This window comes from Ischnura elegans, chromosome 9 (assembly GCF_921293095.1).
Source record: "Ischnura elegans chromosome 9, ioIscEleg1.1, whole genome shotgun sequence".
NCBI lineage: Eukaryota > Metazoa > Arthropoda > Insecta > Odonata > Coenagrionidae > Ischnura > Ischnura elegans.
In genome coordinates this window covers 4,738,345-4,765,614 of record NC_060254.1, presented here as the reverse complement: position 1 = coordinate 4,765,614, position 27,270 = coordinate 4,738,345, and the positions used below count along the sequence as shown (strand labels likewise).

General features: G+C 37.1%; 1 protein-coding gene and 1 long non-coding RNA gene across 2 annotated transcripts in view; both read left to right on the top strand.

Annotated features, from left to right (window-relative positions):
• The window catches only part of LOC124165236 (RISC-loading complex subunit tarbp2-like), a 55,753-nt gene extending 40,025 nt beyond the window's left edge, over window positions 1–15,728 (top strand). The window contains exons 6-8 of the mRNA XM_046542544.1: window positions 2,403–2,567; window positions 10,669–10,759; window positions 11,394–15,728. Coding sequence (XP_046398500.1) covers window positions 2,403–2,567; window positions 10,669–10,759; window positions 11,394–11,545 — 408 coding nt within the window. The 3' untranslated portion in view covers window positions 11,546–15,728. The remainder of the gene's footprint in view (window positions 1–2,402; window positions 2,568–10,668; window positions 10,760–11,393) is intronic.
• A 4,555-nt stretch (window positions 15,729–20,283) lies between these two features.
• LOC124165328 lies at window positions 20,284–26,615 on the top strand. Its single transcript, XR_006866207.1, has 3 exons — window positions 20,284–20,324; window positions 20,995–21,066; window positions 26,574–26,615. It is a non-coding gene; the product is annotated as an uncharacterized LOC124165328 (long non-coding RNA).
• The last annotated feature ends 655 nt before the right edge of the window (window positions 26,616–27,270 follow it).

Sequence of the window (27,270 nt, the reverse complement as noted above, 5' to 3'; positions counted from 1 at the left end):
AATATTAGTAGTCTTGTTGTAACTATAAATCTTTGTGTCAAACAATTAGAGCTTAAAAAACTTAAATTCTGTCAGATATGCGTCGCGTTAGATCTCTTTCTTTTTTTGAACCTCGTGAGTGTCATTCAATTATTGAAAGCTATCGAGGTATCTTCAGGCTCAGTAGATGACTCACCTTTGGCCTTTTGGCCTCCATAAACTGGGAGATCGATCAAGGTCAGTTGGTGAGACGGGGAAGGGATGAAACACGTTTCGATTGTTCCCCTGTAACTTGATGTTTTCCTATTTTCCTGTGGGGTCTCGGAAAGGAAAAAAAACGGCAGAGGCATTGGCTGATGGAGGGCCGAGTGTGGTTCCGTTAAATTTACGATGTGGTTATTATCATATGGCGCTGAGATTGCCCCGATTGTTGTCCAAGCTCTTGGGAAGGTTCATGCTATGTGCCTGTCGTGTATTGCCTTAAAATTTTCACGGCTGCAATTCTATTGCAGTACTCCTGCGAGAGCATTTAAACAAAATTGTTCGTGAATAGGACAAGCATCGTAGAGCAACGGCGTATGCTAAGAGAGGATCGAAACTCTTTCTACTCTCTCTTATGCCACTATTACCGCCGCAGTTATCAAAATTTCCTCTTTCAATTAATATTGAAAGAGGAAAATTCGATAACTGTCGAAATTCCAGGCGTACTGGAATTTCGACAGTTATCGAATATACGTCTGCAACACCGCGGGATAGTATTAAAAAATGTTGCAAAATTTTTTTTCTTCATAGCTTTGATGCTCAAAATAGGGGTGCGCCTCTTACACACGCTTATACGGTATAACTGTGGCAATCCATGTTAGCTCAACCTCTCATCTGGGCTCACTCAGATTCCTTCCTAGTATGGCTCGTTTGGTACCCTTATAAGCAATTAAAAATGCACCAATTGCCTGAATTTTAGCATTAGTAGTAAGATAGTTTAAGGAATATCTACAGATAAACGGCTATTGCTCAGTCTCACCTTGTATATCGATGTATAAAAAACTGCAAACACTGACTGACTCATTGTCAAAAAAGATGATCACATCGGCAATATCTTGGGAGGTTTCATATGTTCAGAGGATCGTATTATGAAGCTGACGAGTAGGAAAGAATGAAAAATATTTTGAAGGAGTGACCTTTTTGTACCTGAAAAAATTTCAGTGTGCGTAACGCGATTATATGCTCAATTGTTTCACATTTTGTTATGCGATTATATCCTTCATTATAAATTTTCCATGATTTTTTGTGCTGATAAGCCTGTCTAGTATGGCTGCTATTGCACCATCAGTTTCAATCAGGTATTTGACTGTAAGGTGTCCATACATTTTTGATGAAGGAAGATGTAGAAAACATTCCATACAGCTGTTTCCTAATACACTCCGAATGGGCTAATGATGTGATGGGGAGGGACGGCACTAATAATCGGAAAACACGGATAATCAAAACTTTCTCTTAAATGTTTTGTAGTGTTCACAATTTACGTAAAACAAACAATATATTATTATTTATGCAGTTATTCTGTTATTTAAGAGTGCTTAACGGACTCATTGAGAGCTTTCTTTGCCAGTTCGTGGTCTTTTTAGTGGCGATAACATGGTTTTACTCGTATTATTAATGCTCCATCTAAGGCCTGGTTTCGAAAACCACACATCCGTGGCTGTGTGATCACGGATACAGAAAAGTGGTTTGCACGAATGCTTCAAAACCACTGCTCGACGTCGGAAACTACACTGTCAGGCACCATGCGACGTAGTCGCGTCTCGCACAAGTTGCCCGCGTTGCAACTGCTGCGGGACATGTGTCCGTGATCATGGAGTGCGGTCATACTCTGTGAGGCTTGGAAAACAGGAACACGGTGCTCCCGTGAATGCAGCTTGGGTCTGATTGCTTCCGTTTTACGAAGGGAAATAATGACTGCAGTGTATCCTGGTACATATTATAATGGAGTGATTCTGGTGATTTTATGTTCAGTTTTATTTTTTTATAAAGATCGCAGAAGAATTGAGCGAGAGTGAAAACATGTACGGATAATCCGGAACCCGGATAAACCGTAGCCGGATAATCGGGAGTCTGCTGACGTAATTTCTAAGTTTTTCAATGTGTTTATTGTGAAGATTAATGTTAATTCTCTCCTGCCTCTTCCTCGTTTTATGTACGTTTCTTATGTACGTTATGTACCTTGCAATTGGAGAGTTTGGGTGACGTGCTTTCATATCTGTCCACATTTTTCTTGCTATTCTATTCAAGTCATGTTATTCTGTTATGCTATTTATTCAGTTGTGCTGTTGGAATGAGTGTGAACCTGATGTTTTATTCCTCAGTGACTTTCTGGACGATGGTCTTTTCCTTGGTTATCATTACTTTTATTTTTATTATGGCAGGTGAAATTTGAGGAGAAAAATTATCAGGCTGCCATTGATGGCTACTGCTCCATCAAGGATAAAGATGGTGGGAGTTCAGCTGGCAAGAATGTGAGCCAAACGCTCAGCACGTCTCACCTGATGCTGCAAGAACTCTACGGTCCTCAGCTGTCAATTTTGAGAGGTGTAAGTGTGTGTGTACATAGTTGGCTCGATGGGGTATACCGTATATCTCCGAATATAGTCCCCCCTTTTTTTCCAAAAATGGCCGCGGAAAAGTAAGGGGGGGGGACTATAATCGAGTGTAATCCAGTTTAGCATACTAAAGGTGACCATAAAGTTATAAATAACGGCATAAAGGCTAATGTTCTCGTAGTCTTTCTATTTGAGTATATTTATGAGGATTATAATCGGAGATATTAGTAAATACTGCCACGTTTTACCGGAAATTTAGACAATTTTTACCACAAATGTTGTAAAGATACGATTCTTCCGATTCAAATAGCATATCGAATATGCGTTTTCATGGAATCCATCGGGTAGCCGTTAATTTTTCTTGGAAAAGTATTGTTAGAATAATTCAATCGACACTGATCACTTAATGACGCAAAACAGTAAATAATTAAAATGAAAACTAAACACACACTATCATTACATCAATCGAACACTGGAATTGAATCAATAGTATATGTACCCGTCGCTCATTTAATAGTTACGCGATTTAAATAATTGCAAAAAATAAACAGATAAAGTGAACCTTTCGTGACGATTTAGCATTTCATTGCGTCCGTAGCTGCTATACGTCCGTGCGGTTCGTGTTTACAACCACTGCCTTTACCGCTTTCACAGAACAAGAATGCGCAATACAGTGGAACCTCGTTAAAGCGAGTACGGGCTATAGCGACACCACCGTTATTACGAGAGATAGCCAATGCACCGTCAATTGACCCTATAATAAGCGTGTTAAAAATTCGTTTTTACGAGACCCTTTCGGTGTTGGCTCTCACCATAGCGAGGGTTTCACCGCCGGAAGACTTTCATCAAGACTCCTTAACCTCTGTAACTGCTAGCGATCTCTTAGAAATGAAGTTAATGGAGTGCTCAGTCTCAAATTTATGTGGTAAACTGTCGTTCGATAAATATAATGATTGACGAAACAATGCTTTGCATGATTTTTATTCAGTGCGACGTTTATAAATTGTTTGAATAGTTAGTCGTTATTTGAGTAAGGAAATTAAGTGATTAAAAAAAAACATCGCCTTTCGTCTGGATTTATGCTTACGTTTATCTGTCACCGCACCACTCCTGTTCCTGTATATCTGTTCGCAACAGGTATATTGGCTATTACCGTATATCTCCGAATATAGTCCCCCCCGAATATAGTCCCCCCCCCAATTTTGAGACCTCAGTTTTGGGAAAAATTTTAAAATGTAAAGGAAGGCAATTTTTCTGTGGTTAGCAAGTTAAGATTCTAGATTCGATAAAAACTATTATTTTCTGTGAAGATTAAGAACAAATCTGTTCGCATATTTTCCATCACAACAAAATAACTATACCTAAAACACGTTGTGATCCATTGCATGTATCAGTAATTTATAGTTCCTTAACCAGATGTAATGAAGAAATGAGAAATTTTTTTAAGTATCCAAGGCTATTGTATTTTTTAAACCTTCACAAATTATTAATATTTTTGATTTCCAAATGACTACAGACAATGTCAATATATAAGCTTTAACTTAAAGCCCATAAACAGTATTGCATTTGGCCCTGAAACTTCCTTAGATCCAGTGTAACACACCCATCAAGTCATCACAAATCCAAGTGACCTGAAGAATTTAGGAAATCTAAATAAAATTGTGTTAAATAAATTATAAATATTATAAAAATATTGCTATCAAATGCTTGCTAAGCAAAACAATTAAACTACAGGACTTACAAATATCAAAGTAATAAAATTAAGAAATAAACTTTTTCCAACAAACATTAAAACTGAAAAAAATTATATCAATTTTCAATGCCTCGTCGCGAATCATTGCATAAGTTACACAAAGAGCTTCTGCTCTGCATTTGCGCACAAATTCGACGATATTTTCCTCTAATTCTTTGAATCTGCCGCATCGAGACCCCCGAAATGACTTCCGCGATGTATTAGCGCTTTGCTAGCGCTGTAAATACTATGATTTACGGCATATTCTGCAACGGCAATTTTTAAATTGGCATCGAAACTCCGTCTTTGAAGGCCTCTAATCTGCGGCAAGATTGATCCTCATCTTTCTACTTGATCCATCACCTCACTGTTGAACGTAAAATTATTTTTAATAAAGAAAATATCGCGGAAATAATTGCGAAACGTTATGCGACGTAATTTATCGATCCTATTTACCCTGACGAATTGAAGATATTCCTCAATAAATTGATTACACTTTCGATGCTGAGTCGCTGTATTTCGATCAAATGCAGTAATGCCGGCGCTTCTGGTTTAAAGTCGTCGATTATTGCGCCTTTTCAGAAACAAATGCATCACCTATTGCGCATTCTTGTTCTATGAAGGCGGTAAAGGCAGTGGTTGTAAACACGAACCGCACGGACGTATAGTAGCTACGGACGCAATGAAATGCTAAATCGGGTTCACTTTATCTGTTTATTTTTCGCAATTATTTAAATCGTGTAGTTATTAAATGAGTGACGGGTACATATACTACTGATTCAATTCTAGTGTTCGATTAATGTAATGATAGTGTGTGTTTAGTTTTCATTTTAATTATTTACTGTTTTGCGTCATTAAGTGATCAGTGTCGATTGAATTATTCTAACAATACTTTTCCAAGAAAAATTAGCGGCTACCCGATGGATTCCGTGAAAACGCATATTCGATATGCTATTTGAATCGGAATAATCGTATCTGTACAACATTTGTGGTAAAAATTGTCTTAATTTCCGGTAAAACGTGGCAGTATTTACTAATATCTCCGATTATAATCCTCATAAATATACTCAAATAGAAAGACTACGAGAACATTAGCCATTATGCCGTTATTTATTACTTTATGGTCACCTTTAGTATGCTAAATTGGATTACACTCGATTATAGTCCCCCCCCCCTTACTTTTCCGTGGCCATTTTTGGAAAAAAAGGGGGGACTATATTCGGAGATATACGGTATTTGCTCCACCTCCGGTAAAGCGACAATTCGCTATAGCGAGTGTTAATTAGTGCACCGTGGGGTGTCGTTATATCGAGGTTGCACTGTAGGTGATGCATTTGTTTCTGAAAAGGTGCAATAATCGACGACTTTAAACCAAAAGCACCGGCATTACTGCATTTGATCGAAATCCAGCCACTCAGCATTGAAAGTGTGATCAATTTATTGAGGAATATCTTCAATTCGCCAGGGTAAGTAGGATCGATAAATTACGTCACATAACGTTTCGCAATTATTTCCGCGATATTTTCTTTATTAAAAATAATTTTACGTTCAACAGTGAGGTGATGGATCAAGTAGAAAGATGAGGATCAATCCTGCGGCAGATTAGAGGCCATCAAAGACGGAGTTTCGATGCCAATTTAAAAATAGCCGTTGCATAATACGCCGTAAATCATAGTATTCACAGCGCTTGCAAAGTGCTAATACATCGCGGAAGTCATTTCGGGGGTCTCGATGCGGCAGATTCAAAGAATTAGAGGAAAATATCATCGAATTTGTGCGCAAATGCAGAGCAGAAGCTCTTTGTGTAACTTATGCAATGATTCGCGACGAGGCATTGAAAATTTATATAATATTTTTTTCAGTTTTAACGTTTGTTGGAAAAAGTTTATTTCTAAATTTTATTACTTTGATATTTGTAAGTCCTGTAGTTTAATTATTTTGCTTAGCAGGCATTTGATGGCAATATTTTTATAATGTTTATAATTTATTTAACACAATTTTATTTAGATTTCCTAAATTCTTCAGGTCACTTGGATTTGTGATGACTTGATGGGTGTGTTACACTGGATCTAAGGAAGTTTCAGGGCCAAATGCTATACTGTTTATGGGATTTAAGTTAAAGCTTATATATTGACATTGTTTGTAGTCATTTCGAAATCAAAAATATTAATAATTTGTGAATGTTTAAAAAATACAATAGCCTTGGATACTTAAAACATTTTCTCATTTCTTCATTACATCTGGTTAAGGAACTATAAATTACTGATACATGCAATGGATCACAACATGTTTTAGGTATAGTTATTTTGTTGTGATGGAAAATATGTGAACAGATTTGTTCTTAATCTTCACAGAAAATAATGGTTTTTATCGACTCTAGAATCTTAACTTGCTAACCACAGAAAAATTGCCTTCCTTTGCATTTTAAAATTTTTCCCAAAACAGAGGTCTCAAAATTGGGGGGGGGACTATATTCAGAGGGGGACTATATTCGGAGATATACGGTATTTTGCGGTCGAGCGTTGCTCTGCAGGTCAGGGCAGTTGGGTTAATGGTTTGGTTTTGGATAGTGATAAATAACTCTTGATGAGGACTGAACATGCTTTAAAGTGATGCATCAGAACCTGAAAAACACCTCCCTATAAATCATTCCATCTCCGTAAGCTATACTTGATGAGGACTGTGCATTAGGGTAGGCCGAAAAAAGATTTTTTTTCCTGATCAAATTTGCCCTGTGCGGGAAAGTTGCGAAATGATATAAGGATCTCGCACACAAATTTTTTTTCAAATCGGATAATATTAACCACTGCCGCCCGAGCTCTAAAGTTTAAAATTTTGTGAAAAATCAGGCTGATTTCAGAATAAAACGGCTGTGAAGACGAATTTAATGAAAATATGGGATAATGGATAATATCAAAGAGTGTATACATGTTTATAGTTTATAAAAATGAAATTTGAAGTTTATTTGACAAAATATATGGTTCAAACAATGTCTATGAATTAACAACAAAATTGTAGTATAGACCACCCGCAAAACAAAACTCATTTTTGCATACGTTTCTAAAATTCCATTTTGGGGGCTAAATCGCAGTTAAAATGATATTTATTTCGATTGAATTTAAGTTTTTAGCAAGTCTTCATATGGTAGTTAATAATCCCACAAAAAGTAAAAATAAGGTGAATTATTTTAAATTATCATCAATCATAATGACGAATTACGTGCCTGTGGAGCTATTTAAAACAAGAAATTCAACCAAGGCTGAGAAAGAACAGAACCTGAACACCAAGCATTACACTGAGTAGCTCTCTGTTAGTATCGTGAAGAAACTACCCAGAACTCACCACGAGGAAGTGGCTCGATTCACGATGAACTTTCCGTAAGTGTTGACCGCTTGGTTGAAGTTGGTACGGCTGAGGTCACTGATGTTTAACTTTGTCTTTATTCAGAATAAAGCATCGTGAGTTTAAACTTCCACGCAATATCGCTTTGACACTCTCAATTTTCAAAGAAATTGACCTCTTTCAATTTCTCTTCTTGGTTTATGGTTTTTCTTGATAACTTCTTGATTTTTCTATCTGTATTCCTATTTTTTGCCATTGTTCTCTTGGTTTTTACACTGTATGGCTCTATCGAAACAGCTGCTGGGCAACTGCTGCACTGTATACTTCAGATGCAGAGTGCCTACGACTGCTGGGAGGGAATGAAGTCATTGTGTTTGAGACTCTGAAGCGGACCCTTTTATGTGTTTATGCTATTCATACGCAACTCAGCCACCGCTCCATTTCTCCCCCATGAATACCGAAACCTTGAAGGCTTTAGTGTAGACCCTCTACCTGGAAGTCAATCGCCCGATAACCTATGACGGCAAAAATTATGTCTCAAACCGTATTTCCACTATGTACACGCTTAATTAATGATCTAAATTAACTGCAGGCATCCCCCGAGTTACGTATGTCTCGACTTACGTAAATCCGTACTTACGTAAGTGATAACCGTATTTCAAGTGATTACATCAATTTTTGAATGGAGAGCGCGATGAAGTAGATATTCGCTCTTATACCCAATGGCAGAAAAAATATCGAATAGTTATCGAGATTTTTACGTGCTAAACAAAATAAAGTACCCATTTTTTTTATCATTCCTCGAAGGAATTTTCATTTATTTCTGTAGAAAAATCGCTTATAAATCCCAGTTCACCAATCAACGTGAAAATTTGCAGTTCTAGCAATGGAAGTGGTTGCGCTCACTCCTGTAGGGTACAGCTTGTTACACTCCATACGCACCCCAACTCCGACTTTCAAACATTAGAAATTGTATCCTTAAGTTTGAACATTTCCATCTGTGGAATTAAAAGAAAATGAAGTACGAGCAGAAATCTTTATTGCGGAAAAGAATTAGTTGACACCCACGTGAAGGCATTGAAATTTTGAGTGTTAGCAATGAACGATGCGAAAAAGTGAAGAAAAAGTTGACACACGATATTAATTGCGTACTTGTTTACATGTTTCTGGCGACTGATTTACCGTGTTGTATTTTGCAAAGATTTTATTAAGCTGATTTTTCTCGTTCTCTCATATTGTGTGCCAATGTAAATGAATACTGCGTTATTGAAAGCTTTTCCCCACTAACTTTGTTGCAAGTTAATGATGGAGTTGGCTGAATAAAAGCTCACTTTTTATTAGCTTCGTGCATTTGAAATACTCTTCGATGTTTCCAGCGAAGTAATTATTCAAATGATTATATTTTCACATCATTTTATTGAGATATGAGAGAATGAAAGTATGTTTGTGTGCGTGAAAGATTGAGTGTATGTGCGTGTGAATGTGTCTAAGAATATAGTGATTTACTGGTATTTTTTTGTGTTATTTGCTCGTAATCCTTGAAACCCCTCGTGCATGTATTAACTGTGACAGTGAAACCACCAGATTCGTCAATCTACGTAGTATATAAAAGGCAGAAGATATAATGATTAAAGGCAAGTAGACAATGCAAACTATGGGCCCTTAGATCGCAGTATAACATAATGAATCAATTTAAGTATTCAGTTTAGTAATGTAGCGCTGAGATACCATACTTTCCTGAATCCATGGGATCGGTCAATTCGGGGAATAATATTACGCATTTTGATTGGCAATGCTCGAGATGCAACTCTTAGACTATATTAATGTTTATTGATTTTATATCTAATAATGTAAGAATGCGCGGAAGAGTTCATGAATATTGCAGTGAATTGAATGAAGCTTCACCGAGAATTTACTGCGCATTTTTCAGCTGAGAATTCACCCCACCGATTGAAATCTCTGAAGCACTAACTCAGAATGTTCGACTTGGCAGAGTCCGCCTCTGGTGTTTGTGTTTTGAAAGGGAAATCCGTGAGGTCTCCGTAACCGTTCTGATACAACGGCCTTTACATTCATAATAATCAAAATAGCTGTGTTAACCAATATTTTTTCTGATAATTTAAAGTACTTTGATAGATCCAGTTATCCAAAATAATTGTGGCAGTGCTCAAATGGGATTTGCCATGGGGTGATCCAGTTACCCTCAAGTAGTGGGGTAAGTGGGGTCAACTGAGATGTGAAAATAATATTAATATAAAATATTGTTTAATGGTAGTAATTAAATTCAAGTCACATGATGTGCTAGTCATATTATTGTCAAATCTACGTGTTTATTTTCACCCATTCACTGGAGTTATCTGTACAATAAATACATATTTGAAAATGAAATGGTACTATCACATTGAAAAACTATGCCCCAGTTACCCCCGAGCACCATATACTGTAAAGAATGTCAGTGTTTCATCAATGCAATCAATGTTTTTCCTCTATTTATGTCTTTATTACGACAAGCCAGTCAATGGTGTATAGTGGAGATGATATTAATTCTGAATGAAAGGATGTACGAACTACAGCTGAATATCTCAGGGAATGCACCTGCTAGATACTGGCAGGATCTTCGATGCCTCAATGACTGCTATGGTGTAAAATGTTTTCAATCATCCAAATTCCTTGCTTTTGGCACTTTGATGTCTTGTTTTAATTAAGATAGAGTGAGAAAAAATGGTGAAAGTGAAGGATTTGTTGGCATCTTCACGTAAGAAAAGGAAGAAAAATGCAAAATGACTATACAGATGTGAATATCCTTTTCATTGCTAAATTTCAATGCGAAGATTTTTCTCTGACGTAACTTGTATTTTCCTCCTTACGTGTACTGAGTTCTTTTGGGGAATTGTGATTTTGGGTCCAAGTGTTTCCATTGGTTAGATGGCTGGCAAGTCAATAAGTAGCCAGCAGAGAGAATGATGCATTTATTTTTGGAAACCACTCTTGTAACACTCTGCTTGTCTTTGCTTTCAGTTTGCGTTGAGCCACACACCCAAGGAGACTTTGGAGAAGTTTGCAGAAGGGAATGACCTTCCTCTTGATTACATGTTCATGAAATCTAATCGTAAGTGCACTCTTGTGTATGCTGTGTGGCTGACTCGAGCAGCTCTTTAACATTATTTCCAAACACTGCTTCTGAAAAGTGACTTCCCACACAGTTAGGCAAAGTGGGTTTCAATCAAGGCTGATGCTGGCTGTGAAAAACTCTGGTGGCTCAGTTTGGATTCAAACCAAAGTCTCTTAATTGCCACTCCTAATTGCAGTGCAGAATTTTTGGTTTCTGGTCAGGTATTTTTTTTCTCCCTTGGGTGGGGTGTGGCCTCTAGTTGGGTTGTATCCTATCATAAACCTCTTACTGTTGCGGAATCTTCTGCTTTTATCGATAACAATTTAATTAGAAGCTAAAACTATTTTCCTAACTTAAATTTTTTCATAAACGCGAGATTTTTCCATTTTTTTCAAATCTACATTATATTCAACCTATTTTTAGAAGATTCCATGTTGAGTGAAGAATGAAGGTGAAACTTTGAATTTTTGTTGAAAGGATAAATTTGATTTGATGCCTGAGAAACCTTTAGCTTACTCAAGAAACTGCAAAAATTAGCCGGGTAATCTCAGTTGTTGTTCAATGGTGTTTTTGAAAGAACAAGTCGTGGGTTGATGTACGCGTTGACCTAATTCTGCTCTCCCTTGTACAGTTGGGAATGCATTGTGCGCTGCTAGTCTGGGTACCACTCCGGAGTTGGTGAAATTTGGTGAAGGTCCTGACAAGAGTGCAGCTGAAGAGATGGCGTCGGTCAATCTTCTTCACGCTCTGATGATGATGATCGGGCGCTGCGAGGAGGAGTGACCATAATAATAATAATAATATCTTTATTTGCCCAACGATCTAGTACATTCGCAATGGTCAAGATATAAGGCACGTCAATAATACATGTAAATACAGAAAAATACAGATATACATAATTAATCAGGAATAATTACCTGTTAACATAAAGAGTTAAAATTCATCACCTAAGTATTCATCAACTGAATAATACATTTTAGCCAGAAGTAGTTTTTTTAACTTGGCTTTAAACAAATTAGAATTATTTACATTTTTAATCTCCTTCGGTAATTTGTTAAAAAGTTTGATGCCCATTTCTGTGGGCCCCATTTTAGTAACTCTGGTGCGTACAAAATTGTGATGAATATCACTTTGCGATCTAGTGTTATGGCTATGTACACTGTTATTGAAAGTGAAATTTTTCAGGTTATTCTTTATATACATAATAGTTGACAATATATATACACACGGAATGGGTAGTACAAGCAATTCTTTAAATATTGGTCTACTGGGAGACCTATAGCCTTTATGAGCAATTATTCTCATGGCCCGTTTTTGTAGACAGAATATTTTAATGGATTTATAAGTTGATCCCCAGAAAATTACACTGTAAGTAACATGTGAATAAAAGTCACTGTAATATAGGTTTAATAAAGTTTTCCTTTCCACTGTGGAACTGAGCTGTCTTAACAAGTAGCAAGTAGAACTAAGTTTGCCGCTGATATATACAATGTGGTCTGCCCAGGACATTTTGTAATCCAGATGTATTCCTAAGAATTTACAGTTATCCACTTGATCAATAGGTTTACTGTTCAGACTTACACTGATGTTTTCTGATCGTGGGCCACTGGTCTTAAAGTGCATTAAATTGCTTTTGTTAGGGTTAATAATTAAAAAGTTATCCTTTGACCATTTACTGATCTCATTTGAAATTAACTGAGCTTGATCAATCAATGATTGTTCAGAATTGGATGACACTATCACTGTCGTGTCATCAGCATATAAAACTGGTGTATTATTTTGATTACAAGATAAGGATGATGAAAGGTCATTTGCATATAATAAAAATAATAGTGGACCAAGAGTTGATCCTTGTGGAACACCCACTGTTGAATGACGAGCAGTTGGAGTATATTTGACTCCATCAAATTTTATGGTCACCACCTGAGATCTATTGTGTAGATATGATTTTATCCATTGATGCGGAGTACCCCTAATGCCCAATCTATAAAGTTTAATCAATAGCTGGTCATGATTTACAAGATCAAATGCTTTCGTAAAATCATAGAATAAAGCCATAGTTTCATTTCTATTATCAATGGATACCAGTATTTTATCAATTGCATGAGCAATAGCAGTAACTGTGGATTTTCCTTTTGTAAACCCATGTTGATTACTAGAAAGTAGTTTATGTTTGTCTAAAAATGATACAAATCTTGAGTAGACTATTTTTTCAAAAATTTTGGAAAATGCATTTTGCAGTGCAATTGGCCTATAGTTATTCAAATCATCAGTATTACCTTTATTCTTATAAGAGGGCACAATCTTAGACACTTTGAGTGAGTTTGGAAAAATTCCAAGTCTCAGAGATTCATTAACTAGATGCAGAAATGGAGACTTAATCATATCATAGCTGAGGTATATTACATTACCAGGGATCTCATCAACACCAGAACTATAACTGTATTGGCATGAATTTGCTATTACGGACTTTAGCTCTATTTCATTGGAGGGCATCATAAAGATAGAAGGTGCCTTAAACGCAGCAGAATTAGTGCCAGGACTTACATCTGAGGTGTCAGGTAACAAACTAAAATGCTTATTAAAAGCATCAGCTAGATCATACATACATTTTGACTTTTCACTAGAAGTGAATTGAGAGCTGGGTAAGACATAGTTTTCATCTTTGTTTTTGGCACTATTTATAATTTTCCAAGCAGCTTTAGTTTTATTAGTAGCTTTAGATAAAGTTGCATCATTATATGTTTTTTTAGCTTTCGAGAGAAGAAGTCTGTACTGTTTTTTCATGAGTTTGTAATGGTCTTTGCTTTTGGAACTACCAGACAATTTTGTTTCATATGCCAGTTTTTTAAGGAGTGATGAGTAGAATTTTATATCATTTGTGATCCAGGACTTTTTTTGTCTAAAAGAATGTATTTTTCTCGTTTCCATAGGAAATGACACATTAACATGGTGCAGATAAACTGAGTAAAAACTATGGAAACTCTCCTCAAAAGATTTAGCATTAAAGACCTCTGACCAGTCCTGGGAATTGAGAGACAGTAGGAAATGTGACATATTCTGGTCAGAAAAGTTTCTTTTGATTTGGCACTTTGCTTCAGGATTTGCATTGTATCTAAAGGTAGCAATTAAGGGAAGATGATCTGAGATATGCTCATGAGTTACCTGGGTGCTCACATCTTTGAGGTCAATGTTGGTTAGGATGTTGTCTATCACTGTTTGAGTGGAGTGAGTAACTCTAGTGGGAGCAAAGTTTGTTATTTTGATATCAAAAGCGGCAAGAATATTTAAGAAATCAGTTTTGTCTTTTGTATTGTGGAGTAAATTGCAGTGGAAATCACCGGTTATTATAATTTTAGAGTACCTGTTACATTTATGAATTTCTTCAATTAATCGTTGAAATTTATCCAGAAACACCCGGAAATAAGTGGATGGAGATCGATACAGTGAAACTACAATGAATTTACACTCGTCTTTCATAATTTCAACAATACAATACTCAAAAATTTTATCAGTCGATCTTGGAAAATTCGTACATTTAACTGGTGTGTGGCAGAGTGATTCTTCCAGTAATATAATTACACCCCCATTTTTATAGTTTATACGGCAGAAAACATCGACAGTGCGATACCCTGGGAGTTTTATTGCGCATATTTCTTCTTGGTTTAACCAGTGTTCACTTAAACAAATCACATCCGGTTTATAGTCACTCGCGAGCACTTCAAGTTCAAGCAGTTTATTGCGAATACATTGAATATTCAGATGTAGCACTTTTATCTGCGAGTCAACTATCCGGGAAGGGGATTCTTTGTTGCATTCCGAAAAAAATATCTGTCCACCACTACACCTTCTGGCCACACGTCATTGTCAATTAGGACGTTGCCGATATCGGGACTCACAGATACCCGAAATGAGGCATATTTATTATCCCTTACCTTAAGCTGTTCGATGTCTAAGTCCTTACTCGATGACCCAGGAACTACTTTTACGACAAAATCAGACACATTCTCAATTGTGGTCTCTGGAAGAAACCTCCACACATGCAGATGCGTCTTCCGTGGAACTGCCGACAGGGTACACACTGAAGGAGGTTTGGTACCAACGGCCAGCGGGGTTTTCCTGCGACGTCTCGATTTCACTACTGTGTAACTATCACCATTATCAGGAGTTTCCCTCGTTGGATCAATCTTTACTAGATTGACATCTTTACTCGCATTGGAATCAATACTAACTGTTTTGGGGACAAAGGTCACATGTTTGGTAACATTCCTCAGTTTGGTAGTTTGCTGAGGATTTTTACTATAATCTACTCTAATCATCGATGAACTTTTTTGCACAGGATTTGCTGGAGGATGGACGGCAGGCACAGGTTTGAACGTAGAGAGTTCTTGAGCGCACACTACTTTGTTAGCGTACGTCGAGCTGTTACTTGAGTCCACCTTGGATCGAAGTTCGTTCTTTAATGACACTATTTCATTCTTTTGCGATTCAATTAATTCTACACAACAAGAAACATTGAATTGTAGTTTAAGAATTAATTTGAACATGTCTTCCTGTCTTTTATGGATCTGGCTTAATGAGTCACATGGCGGCGAGTCACATGGCGGCGAAGTCACACATTTTTTGCAGCGATAAAGGAAATTTTCACTGTTAATCACTGAATTAGCTAACGATTTAGAGACACCAACGCATCCTAAATGAAAGATATCATTACAGCCATATTCGCACGATAAAAACGTTTGGTTTTCGCCAATTACTTCGGAGCATAACGCACAAGCTAGTTCACTATCCGCCATCTTGAATCCACTCCTATCATAAAGCGCAGCAGCTCTGCGCTTTTTCAAATAATGGTGGTGCAGTCGACCACCATGTGGAGAGCCTTTATTTTTTCTGGCTGTGCTTGAAATGCATTTACATATATCTTTTGTTCTCTTGCTGACGAATTAAATTTATCTATGTTTTATATAACACTAAAGAGTGATTATTAACGACTTTAGCTAGGATTGTCCCTCAACCGGGACTCGGAATCCAATCCAACCTTTATGGACTTGCAGTCCATGGTACCTTGTCCAGGGATCATCCTCCATATATAACCAATAGTTAAAACAATTGCGGCTGTAATAAAATACCGTTTTGAAAGACTTAAACATGCGGACAATGGTGGTCCAGTGCTCAGCACCCAAGTCATGCACTAGGAAACTTCCTCTTCATCTCTTTGGGATTTTTATTTCATGTAAGCCTGTGGTCGGAAACTCTTTCCTTCCGCAAAACTTTATCTGCTTTGAGGTTTAGATTCATTAATTTTGGATTTCTTGGAATGCAAAGGGAAAAAATTAATCATTAAGTATTGGAGATTACCAATGAATAGACACATGCAAAGGGTGACATTGTTGTTTCATCACCAAAAGTGGAGTTATTTTCCCCTGAAATAAATTTTATTTTAATGGCAATACAATTGATCCTAATTACGTGCCATTCTCATTTTAGGCCCACCTAATTTCATTTATCATTGCATTGACTGGGTAAATTTATGCAACAAATCTGCTGTCTAGACTGAATGCACATATGTGCAAGTTAGATATTTTCAAGGAAAAAACATGGATAAGGTGGTAACTGTTGAGTTTTGGAGAAGTAAAAAACGTGAAGTGGAATGAATCCTAATGCATCATCTAAAGAAATCACAGCATTTCCTATTCATTTGATCGCTATTCATGAAATACAAATGTGTTCTTATGCATTATGGAACAGCTGTAGTCAGTTGAACAGAACAGCTGTCAGTGTAGACAGTAGATTAGTTGGATAAATTGACCCTAGTCAATGCTATGACAAACTTAGTGCTCGTAGGAGGGCCTAAAATGAGAATGGTACATAATTAACATCAAATGGAAAGCATTAATATTTCAGTATTCAAGAAAATAACACCAGACTAGCCACTGGCAATCCTTTACGGTCACCTGCAAGTGCAAGTTAAGTATGAAAATTCCACAAGAAAAATCATTTGTCTTGTTCTGAATTCTTGCCTACATGTCCAGAATCCTCTCTGGATATTCTACGACATGAACTGCTAAGGAATCATATCTTCTTCCATAGCATAGTTTTTATTTCAAAAGCACATAAAAACAAGTAAATATTTTGCTTACTAATGGTCTAATGCAGCTTCTAAATTACATAATTTAAAAAAGAAGCTTCAACATATTAGATTAACCATTGTCTAATGTTTGCATCATCTACCTTGTAAAGTGGAATGTTTAATGAAGGCCTCTGGTGTTTCCATTGAAAATGCATGAGAGCATATTTCTTCCTGGTTGCTTATAGAGGTTTTGGTGTAGACGCTTGTGAAGTTCCACGTCCATTAGCAGATCATAATCAGCATTAGAGCTTTGTTAATCTTTGAAAATGTGTTTTGCACAGCTGTCCTTTCCTTCCCACAAAACAGTGCTACCAAAAAAGTATCCCAATAGTATATCGATTTTGCTGTTCAGCATTACACTTTCAATGTCATCAATAATCTGCTTTGCATTGTTTCGCTCATTTTTGCCTCCTCCTGTAAAATAGGTTCATTAAATCTAGTATTATGACGGAAAATCAATAAGCAGATGACTTAAGCAATAGTAGGGTACTACTTAAAGCTAGAGGCGCGCAAAAGCCGTTCCGCTCCCGCTCGAGTCTCGCTCTCGGGAGTCAAACTGGTAGTCTCACTCCCGGGAGCGAACAATCCCGGATTGCGGTCTCGGGAGCGAGCGGGATTGAGCTCTCGTCGCTCCCGGCAATTTGGCGGATAGCACATAGTATGTGCTATCCGTCAAATCTACTAGCTGGCTTTCTAGCAGACTTGCACGAACCTTCCTTGTTGAAGTAATTATGTTAAAATCAAGTTGAATTCCTAAGTTTATTGTTTAATGCAGAGATGGCGCTGTGACGCCGATTTTGTAGATATGGACGTTACCAAGAGTGCTGATAAACAAAGAGAAATTCGAAAACAAACAAACAAAGAGAATTTAGAAAAAAAAAGATAAGTATCTGCAGCTAAAACAGAGTTATTGTAATGTTTCTCTTATAAGTTAACGTGTCCAAGAACATTAAAAATACAATATTCCTAACGCGAAGTTCCCTAACAAATCGTCGCGTTTCGTGCAAGGTTTTGGGTGTTTCGGTTTTATTCCGTTTTTGGGGACACCTAGCGAGATGGCTGACGCTCTTTCTGAGGAAAATGACCATGTTGAACAGTATAAAGATGGCGATAGAGCCCATTATACAAAAGAAGAAGTAGTGAAGAAAATTGAAGAGGGAACATGCATAGTTGCTTGGAACATAGGGAGAAATAGTCCATGTTGGAAAAACTTTCAGGTAACCAGCGAAATATTTTGCATATGGAACTGTAATGCATTAACTTATGAAGTTCTAACCACTTGTTTATCGGACAGGTTGTATTAGATTCTCAGACACGCAAGCCCCTGGGTTATGTGAGATGTGCAACAGAATCGTGCCAAGCTGTTCTTGTGCATAAGGCAAGTACGTCTGGCATGAAACGGCACAAGTGCAAAATCGAAAGAAATGTTTCTCCAGCCACACCTGTTGTTTCTCGGGATGACAAGGACCGTGTGAGGGACAAGTGCGTAGACATGTGTGCAAAAGACTTGGGTCCATTTGCGACAGTGGGTGGAGAAGGGTTCAAGGACCTCGCGCAAGAGTTAATTAATATTGGGGTGAAGTACGGACCCTTAGAGGCCAAAGACGTGCTACCTCATCCAAGTACGGTAGCCCGTTCCTTGCGTGAAAGGGCTAATCAAATTCGAGCTACTCTCATCCCCAAATTAAAAGAAGCCATAGCTACCAAGGAACTTTCTATGACTATGGACCTTTGGACGGATAATTATCGCAAAGTTCACTCACTATATGACGGCTACCTCCAGTCGCATAATCGAAGAAGCTGGTGAATGGAAATTACAGGCAAATGTGCTTATCACGACCAAGTTTCCAGATATCTCGAAAACCGGGGCAAATATTAAGGAAGAGTTACTCGGTCAATTGGCTGAAATAGGCATAAGTAGTGAGGATCTTTTTAAAGTGACCTTCGTGACAGATCAGGGTTCAAACATCAAAAAGGCTCTGAAAATGTACGATCGACTTCCTTGTTTAGCTCACTGCTTAAATACTGTTTTGAGGCACACGTTTCATGAAGAGAATTTCCTCAAAACGGAGGTACCCCAGGTTTATGTTGCTATTCAGGCAGCAAGAAAAAATAGTCGGGTTAATGAAGAGATCTGGGCTTGTCTCACGGCTAGAAAGAACTCTCCATCAGGACGTCGATACAAGATGGAGCAGCATTTACACTATGCTAAATTCCATTCACAAGCAACAGGACGGAGTTTTACAGTTGCTCCGTGACAGTGAAAGAGTACACCTCGCAAACAATTACAATTCCGACCTGGTAGCTGAGATGGTAGCCTTTCTTAAGCCTTTTAAGGAAGCTACAGATGATCTTGAAGGAGAGGCTGAACCTACGCTACCGCTGGCAGTACCCTGGATTTTTCGTCTAAGAAGCCATTGTGGCGTCTCTGTTGACGAAAGTGAGGTAGGAGTTCAATTCTCCCCTTTCGTTCATTCGACTATTTATTTAAGACTCAATTCCAATGAATAATGCAAGTTTAGCCGCTATGTCGACTGAAGCACACGATCGAGTCATCTAGCCGTGTGGATGGCGAATGTTAATACTTCTTGTTTCCTAAACATGTATTTGACTTGGCTTGGAGCGAAATGGCTTCAAATACGCCGAAGGGACAAGTGACACCAAACAACGTCTTCCCGCCTACGTGAGGTAAGTTTTTCTGCACTTAATGGTTCCTTTAATACTATTACCTTAAATTTTAATAGTGTTGATCCACGTATTTCAATTATTAGGTTTGAACTGTGCATAAGTTGTTATTTTTAAAAATATGTATTCCGGTACAGATAATCCGGCGAGGTTCTTGACGAGTGTTTTTGTGCTTCTGTGTTTTCTATTCATCAATGGAATATGTGAAATTTTGTGACAAAAATATAATATTTAGTCTGGGTTGCAGAGATGATTGACTTAGTTCTTTACTACGTACCAAAGTGTAACAATAACTATTAGTGCTGCTAGTTTTGTATTAAAAAAAAATATTTGTTTTTGTCAATGCCGGTATGAAGTAATCTTACGGTCATTTACAACAATAAAGACAATTACGTTTTTGACTAGAATCTGCATATCCGGATACATATTAGTGGACGAAACTCCGCTTTTCATTGCTTTATTTGTGTGTTGTTCATGAGAAGAATGACTATTATATTTCGAAGTAGTGTGAATGCTTAATTTTAGGATGCAATTAAAATCTCGACGAGTCGCTATTGCGACTGATCTTTTCCTTGACTCATTCCGAATTTTTAATTCCAGTTTTGTTTGAAGAGGATCACATTCCTAGGGCTGGTTAAAACGGAAAAATACATCAACACCAAACTTTTGTCGTGGCCCAGTGCTTATACTGCTGTCTGCTCCTGTGTACTTGAAGTTTCAACATCTTTGGCCGAATATTTACTTGTGGTACGTATTCGAGCTTAGTAACTAATTGTAAAATATGGAAATATATAATTAATTAGGTTTTTCTGAAATGGCTTCAGTGATTATCAAAGAGGACGGTACCATTCATGCCTAATTATTGAGAGTTATTAAAAAAATATGGCTATGGATAACTAGGAGTTTTTGATTATTTCTTCGTACACCATTTCAATTTCAATGCGTTATTGTCAGTGTGTATATTATTCATGTACATTTCTCTAGAACTTATTGTTTTACTTTTATATTTACTTTTATTAAGCCTGTGCGTTTAATTGTGCTTTTATAAATCTTATATAAATAGTGATTGTTAAGAGTGGAGTGGAAGCTTATTGTTAATGTGTAGATATAACTTATTCAAGACCTGATGCGGTATTGTGTGAAAATAATACGGTTTTAATGATATCTTGGAGATATCATGATTTCTGTTGCAATAAAAACTTCTTTAAATGCATTTCTTAGTGATATGTTGCGATAAACCTAGGATATTGTACTCCTAAATCCATTTATGGTGTTTATCCTTAGCCGTAGGGGGACTTTCTGCCATTTCCTTTTGCGGTGATTCTATATTCTAGTGATTAGTAATGTTTACCATTGGAATAAATTAATAAATTTGATTTGCATTATCACTTGCATGTTGCTGCTGCTGTTCAAGCAGGTTCCAAGGGTGTCATTTGGCGAGGGAGCAACATAGGAAGAACTAGTGCAAGATGCTAAAATTACTGATTGGGTAAGTTCTACATTTTACACGAAATACCCTGACATTGAACGTTCAACTATCCTTTCTCACCAGTATGTATGAATAGGGTACCACATTGCCATTTATTTGTTTCTTAAGGGTTGAGGTTAGTGTCTGTAGCTTTGAATATATTTGTTGAAGGTAATTCATTAGGGTTCCTAGAGGAAAATGGTGCACTGCAAAGTAAAAGCCAAAAACCTCATAATGAAAGTGGCGTATAAATATTAGACACATTGGTTCTCTTTGAGTTCGAACTTAACTTTAATTGTAGCATAAGCTTTACTTTTTTTATACATCACTGATTGGCTGAATTTTTATCATTTTAAGATTGGGATTGGGATTGGATTGGGATCAGGGATGGATCCAAGATGGCGCCTAGTGGAACGTACTCAAATGTACTCGGCACCGGTAAAATATTGGTTAATAGTATAAAATGCGCTATCTGCCACAAAAAAGTAGTTAACGGCGTTAATTGCAAGTCCTGCAAGTCATCGTTCCACAATAATTGTGCCAATGTTCCGAATATTAACGTCTCAAGTTTTGAAAATACGTGGTCGTGTTTAGCTTGCTCATTGCACACCGTTCAAGACGAAAATGTCTCCCTTCTACGTAACCTCGCCTCTAAGGAAGCCCTGATCTCGCAACTCCTGCATGATATGAGTGTTCTACGGGAAAAAATCAAAAATCTAGAGATTCAGCTACATATCTTGAATAAGAATCAACATGCGAGCAGGCCCGTCGTCGCAGCCAAAAGTCCCGTGGAGATGGACGACGAGTGGATTCAACAGGGCAACTGGCGTGTGAACTCAACGAGGAAAACAGCTCCTTCTCCACCCTTGTTGCCGCTGCGTAACAAATTTGAATTGTTAAATCAACTCCCTGAAAACAGTGATGTGCAACATTGTGAAGACCATCTTGTTCCTGTACCCCCCAAAAATGTAAACAAGTGTCTTCATCGCGTAAAACGGAAGCTGAAATCTATTCTGCTGTATTCGGACAGCCATGGCCGTGGTATTTCGGCTAAAATTGCAGCAACCGAGGATAGTAAAGTGTACAATACTTGTGGTGTAGTGATGCCGAACGCCGGGATCAAAGAGATCACGAACTCCTGTGAAAAGATCTCACATAACCTCACCAAAAATGACCACATAATCATCATGGCCGGCACGAACGATGTGTACCTCAATAAGGGTAAAGTTGTTGTTCACACCATGAGTAATCTGATGTCAAAGCTTTCAAATACCAACGTAATAATTGCCAACATTCCTCATCGCCATGACCTTCCTGCTACCTCATGTATCAATGTTGAGACTAAAAAGGTAAATGAGGATCTGCTAAAACTTAGTACCAACTTCGATCATGTAACAATGATTGATACAAATAGCCTTGACCGTTCATTCTACACTCGTCATGGTCTTCATTTGAACAGTAAAGGGAAAAATCATCTGTGCTCAGAAATAATTAAGTGTGTTTTGTGACTAGGGAATCCCAACTTGGTGATCACAAGAAGTGCTCCTCTTGAACCAACAGCTGGTAAGGAACTCATTAATCTTGCTGTCCTGAATGTACAATGTCTCCGAAATAAAATAACTAAATTAGAACTATTTCTCAACTCAGTAAATTGTGATATTCTGTGTATCAGTGAGCATTGGCTTCATGTTGATGAAGGTAGCCTTTATCAGGTGGACGGTTTCAATCTTGCCTCAATTTTCTGTCGCTCTCATCATATACATGGTGGTGTGTGCATATTTTTATCAAAGAACCTTCAATTTAAAGTAATCGATACTACTAGGTACTGCATTGAACTGCACTTCGAAATCACAGCTGTTATTCTGTGTGTATACAATCTCATTGTTCTCTCCCTATATCGGTCACCTAATGGCGACCCTGAAAAGTTTCTTGAACAGCTTGAAAAGGTACTATGTCATTTAATGCAGTTTAATGCTAACATTGTAATTGGTGCTGATTTAAACATTGATATGAGATATTCCTCTAAGAGTAGCAGGCAACTGTCTAATCTCCTGAGATCTTTCAACCTCTATTGTGTAAACAGTGAACCCACGAGGAACAATTCATGTATTGATAATGTGATAACCACTCTTAATGTTCATGCATATAACCTTACTGTCATCGATCCTCTTGTTGCAGACCATATGGCCATACTCTTTCAGTTGATTGCAATTAACAATAGTCCACCTAGGGAATCCAGCACTAGGTACAAAAGTCCAATCACCATTCACGGCCTTGAAGTCTTTAAAGGCCTGCTTGGTGGTGTGGATTGGACTAGCTTACTCTCACTCAACGACAGTCATTCAAATTTCTCTTTGTTCTTTGAAACCTTAATCTCCCTTTTTAATGAATCCTTTCCCAGAAAAGCTGTCCCAGTCCGAAAATTCTTTAAATCACGTGGCCACTCAAACAATCCCGAGGTCCAAATACGCAGGGAAAGTGTACTACATGCCTATCATGAGTACAAGCGACTACCCACTGAGGATTTGAAACAAGTGTATAAAAGATTGAATAAGGAGTATCATTTCGCAGCAATAAAAGCGAAACAAAATGCGAACATGGATTTCATTAATAGTGCCTCTAATAAATTCAAAGCTGCCTGGAATGTGATCAATAGGGAAAAAGGCACTTCTATAAACAGATCTCCTATTACAATTGATCCCGATACCTTCAACAATCACTTTGTCAATTCCGTGGACACCGCATTATCAAAAATCACAAATAACAGGTGTGATGCCTTAGCACTACTCAATAAACACCTGATATCCCCTCCTAAATTTCAGTGGCAATGGATTAGTACGAGGGATATTTTCAATGTAGTAAAAAAATTTAAAAACTCCACCAGTCGTGACATCAATGGGCTTTCCAATGATCTGATTAAGTCCATAATACATATTATAGCTCATCCTCTATCTATTATTATTAATGCCTGTTTTTCCACTGGATACTTCCCAGACTCCTTAAAATATTCTAAGGTCATACCTGTCTTCAAAAAAGGAGACACTACTCTTCCCAACAGCTATAGGCCCATCACCATTATATCAGTGATCGCTAAAATAATAGAAACTATTGCCTATACACAAATTCTAGTACACTTTGAGAAACACAATCTCTTCACCCCTTCCCAGTTTGGATTTCGCCCGGGGAAATCCACTGAATTGGCAGTTGAGTCAGTGGTAAAAAATTTATCAAGGGCATTTGAAGACAAGCAATGTGTCTCACTCACACTTTGTGATTTAACCTCTGCCTTTGACTGCGTCAATCATGCTACCCTCCTGCAAAAACTCCAATACTACGGCTTTCATAACAGTGAGCTGAAATTCATGACCTCTTACCTCACTGATCGAAAGCAGATGGTACAAGTAAATTGTAACCAATCTGATTTTCTTCCAGTGAAACATGGAGTTCCTCAGGGGTCCGTCCTTGGTCCTCTCTTGTTCCTTATTCTAATCAATGACCTACCTTACAATCTTTCTATGGACTGCATGATATATGCAGATGACACCACTCTGGTGCAGAAATGCAATACTCCTAGCCAAGTCAGACTTCTTACAAAAAAGGCAATAGAAGAATCTCAACTCTGGTTTACAGCCAATAATCTCTTTCTGAACAATGGTAAGACACAACATCTTACATGCTGTCTTAAAAGTACTGAGCTAAACAATGATCCTGTCAGGCTTCTAGGCTTCAATATTGACGCTAAATTGACATGGAATTCACATGTTTTCCTAGTCAGCAAAAAACTCTCTAGGGTTTTGTACTTATTGAGGAAACTTAAAACCTGTATCAATGTAAAGTACATGAGATTAGCCTATTTTGCTTTTTTTCATAGTATTCTTGCCCATGGTGTTCGACTCTGGGGACATGCAAAAGAAACCAAAGAAATTCTAAAACTGCAAAAAAAAGCAGTGAGGATTCTGAGTGGTGCTGGGCCCCGTGACCACTGCAGGCCAATTTTTAAAAACTTTCATATCCTCACCATCTACAGCCTCTTTGTGTTTCGCAGCATTATGCACATTAAAGATAACTTATAGATACCTACCCCATTCGATCCACCATCCACTCTCATGACACTAGGGCTAAAAATAGCCTAAATACTAATTACTGTAGGCTGTTTAAGACCAACAACCAGTCTGACAATTTGGGAGTAAAATTATTTAATAAATTACCCAGCAAAGCCAGATCAGTGAGCATCACTAGACTGAAAAATGTGCTGGAAAAGTGGCTGTGCAATTATCCACTGTACTCAATTCATGAGTATTTTGAGCTGGACTTTTCTTCTCTTTTATTTTAAATGTAAATTTAAATGTAATCTTTGTAATGTATGTGTTTCTAATGTTTTAATCCAATGTACATGTTTTGTATGTTTCGTTGTATTGAATGTTTTCATAAATGTGTTGTATACAGCATCCGCGAGGGCCAATCCTCGCCGTGGATGAATAAAGATAAAGATAAAGATTGGCGTCATTCTTTTCCAAAGATATTATGGCTTCATCGATAAACATGCAGAAGATAATTCATATTTAAATGTAATTTTTGGGTTTCTTGTTTAGTTCTCGTATTTTTTGTATAGAACACCAAAGAATCATTTTGTCTTCAGTAGAATACATTATAAGGGCCTACTATACTGTATGGTTGAAGTACAACAGAGTGTTTTAAGCATGCTGTAGAGTTGTAATTCTTACTTTCAATTTTCTACTTCAGCATATGGTTAAAATAATTTTGCAATAGGTCATTGCAACATGGTTGAATCTTTTAATCAATGATATTGTAAACCACATACTATGAAGCCACTGCTTTTTATCCTTCAGTCAAGTTTTAAAGTTCCAGTTACGAAGTACCCCCTTATTTTTGCAGAGGAAATTAGTATGTATGAAATGTTATTATGTTCATGAAATTAACTAGGAATATGCTTTGGGAAGGATAGGATGGCCTGGGGTGGCACCCCCCCTCCCCCCATCAGACAACGAATCAGTCCAAGAAAATTTTTGAAGAATAACATTCCTGGAAATACATTTGAAATCATTTTGGCACTAAAGATTTAACTTTTAGTCGATGCAGTTCAATATATAAAATAATTATAAATAATTTTTTTATTTCTCTGAGGCTTTGGGGAGGGATCTTTCCCTTCCTCCCCCCGTAGTTATGCCACTGAGTAACAGTGTTGTGGAATGTTAATGTCATATTATTCCTTTTTATAATTTTGTATGCTGACAGGAAGATTGCCATCTTGGTAATAGAATTAATTTCCCGAAAGTTGTCTGCCAATTGAAATTTAATTTATTAATTTCCTATTGCTCAAACCATGAAATATGATATAGAAACTTAAGTGATTGCAAGTTTAATAAACATTAACACATTATAGAACTTTATCATGACTGTTGATTGTGAGAATTTGATGTATCACTGAGATGCTGTTCATTAAAATTACTTGTGAATTAATGCTTTTGGTGTAGTTAACGAAATTTTATTTATATTTTTAATTACAGGTTCATATACTCGAGTAGTCAATGTCATTGGTGGTAAAGGAACATAGCAACATTGAGAAGAATGCAAGATGTGTGGCAGCTGTCATCACCTATTCATCATTCTCTCCAACTAATTTGAATCCATTTTAATAGAAATGTTACATCTTGTGCACTTAACATTTATTTTTTATTTTGCATTATGTAAATAATCTTAGTTTCAATGGAATTGTTAAATCATTCTGGAAATCTTAAAATGTAACATTTGTGGTGTGTGTACATTATAGACTTTGGAAAAATGTGATTTTTTTCTTTTATATACCTCCTTTGATGATATCTTTTATGATCTGCAACTCTCGTGAAAAGTACATAAACTGCATGACAGCTTGTGACTTATTTAGTTTTTCTTGTCTAATTTTGAGGTAGGATAATATTTCCGATTTTTCGGCACTAAGAATTGACCAGACTTGTCCTTAAATTCCTCGTATAATATCCATTGCGCTGTTTTCATGGAAGTTAACTCAGATAGTACATGCGAAATCTCTTCCGATCTGAAGATAACAATTCTCTCTCAGCTGATATTGTAGTTTTCAAAATCTGAAATTATTCCTTTGACGAGAACAAAACGCTATATAGTAGCCCTGGGAGCAGTAATTGTACTTTTGGAAACAATTTACCCTGTTTCAGACATAAATATGAGAGTTTCATATCTAGAAAAACA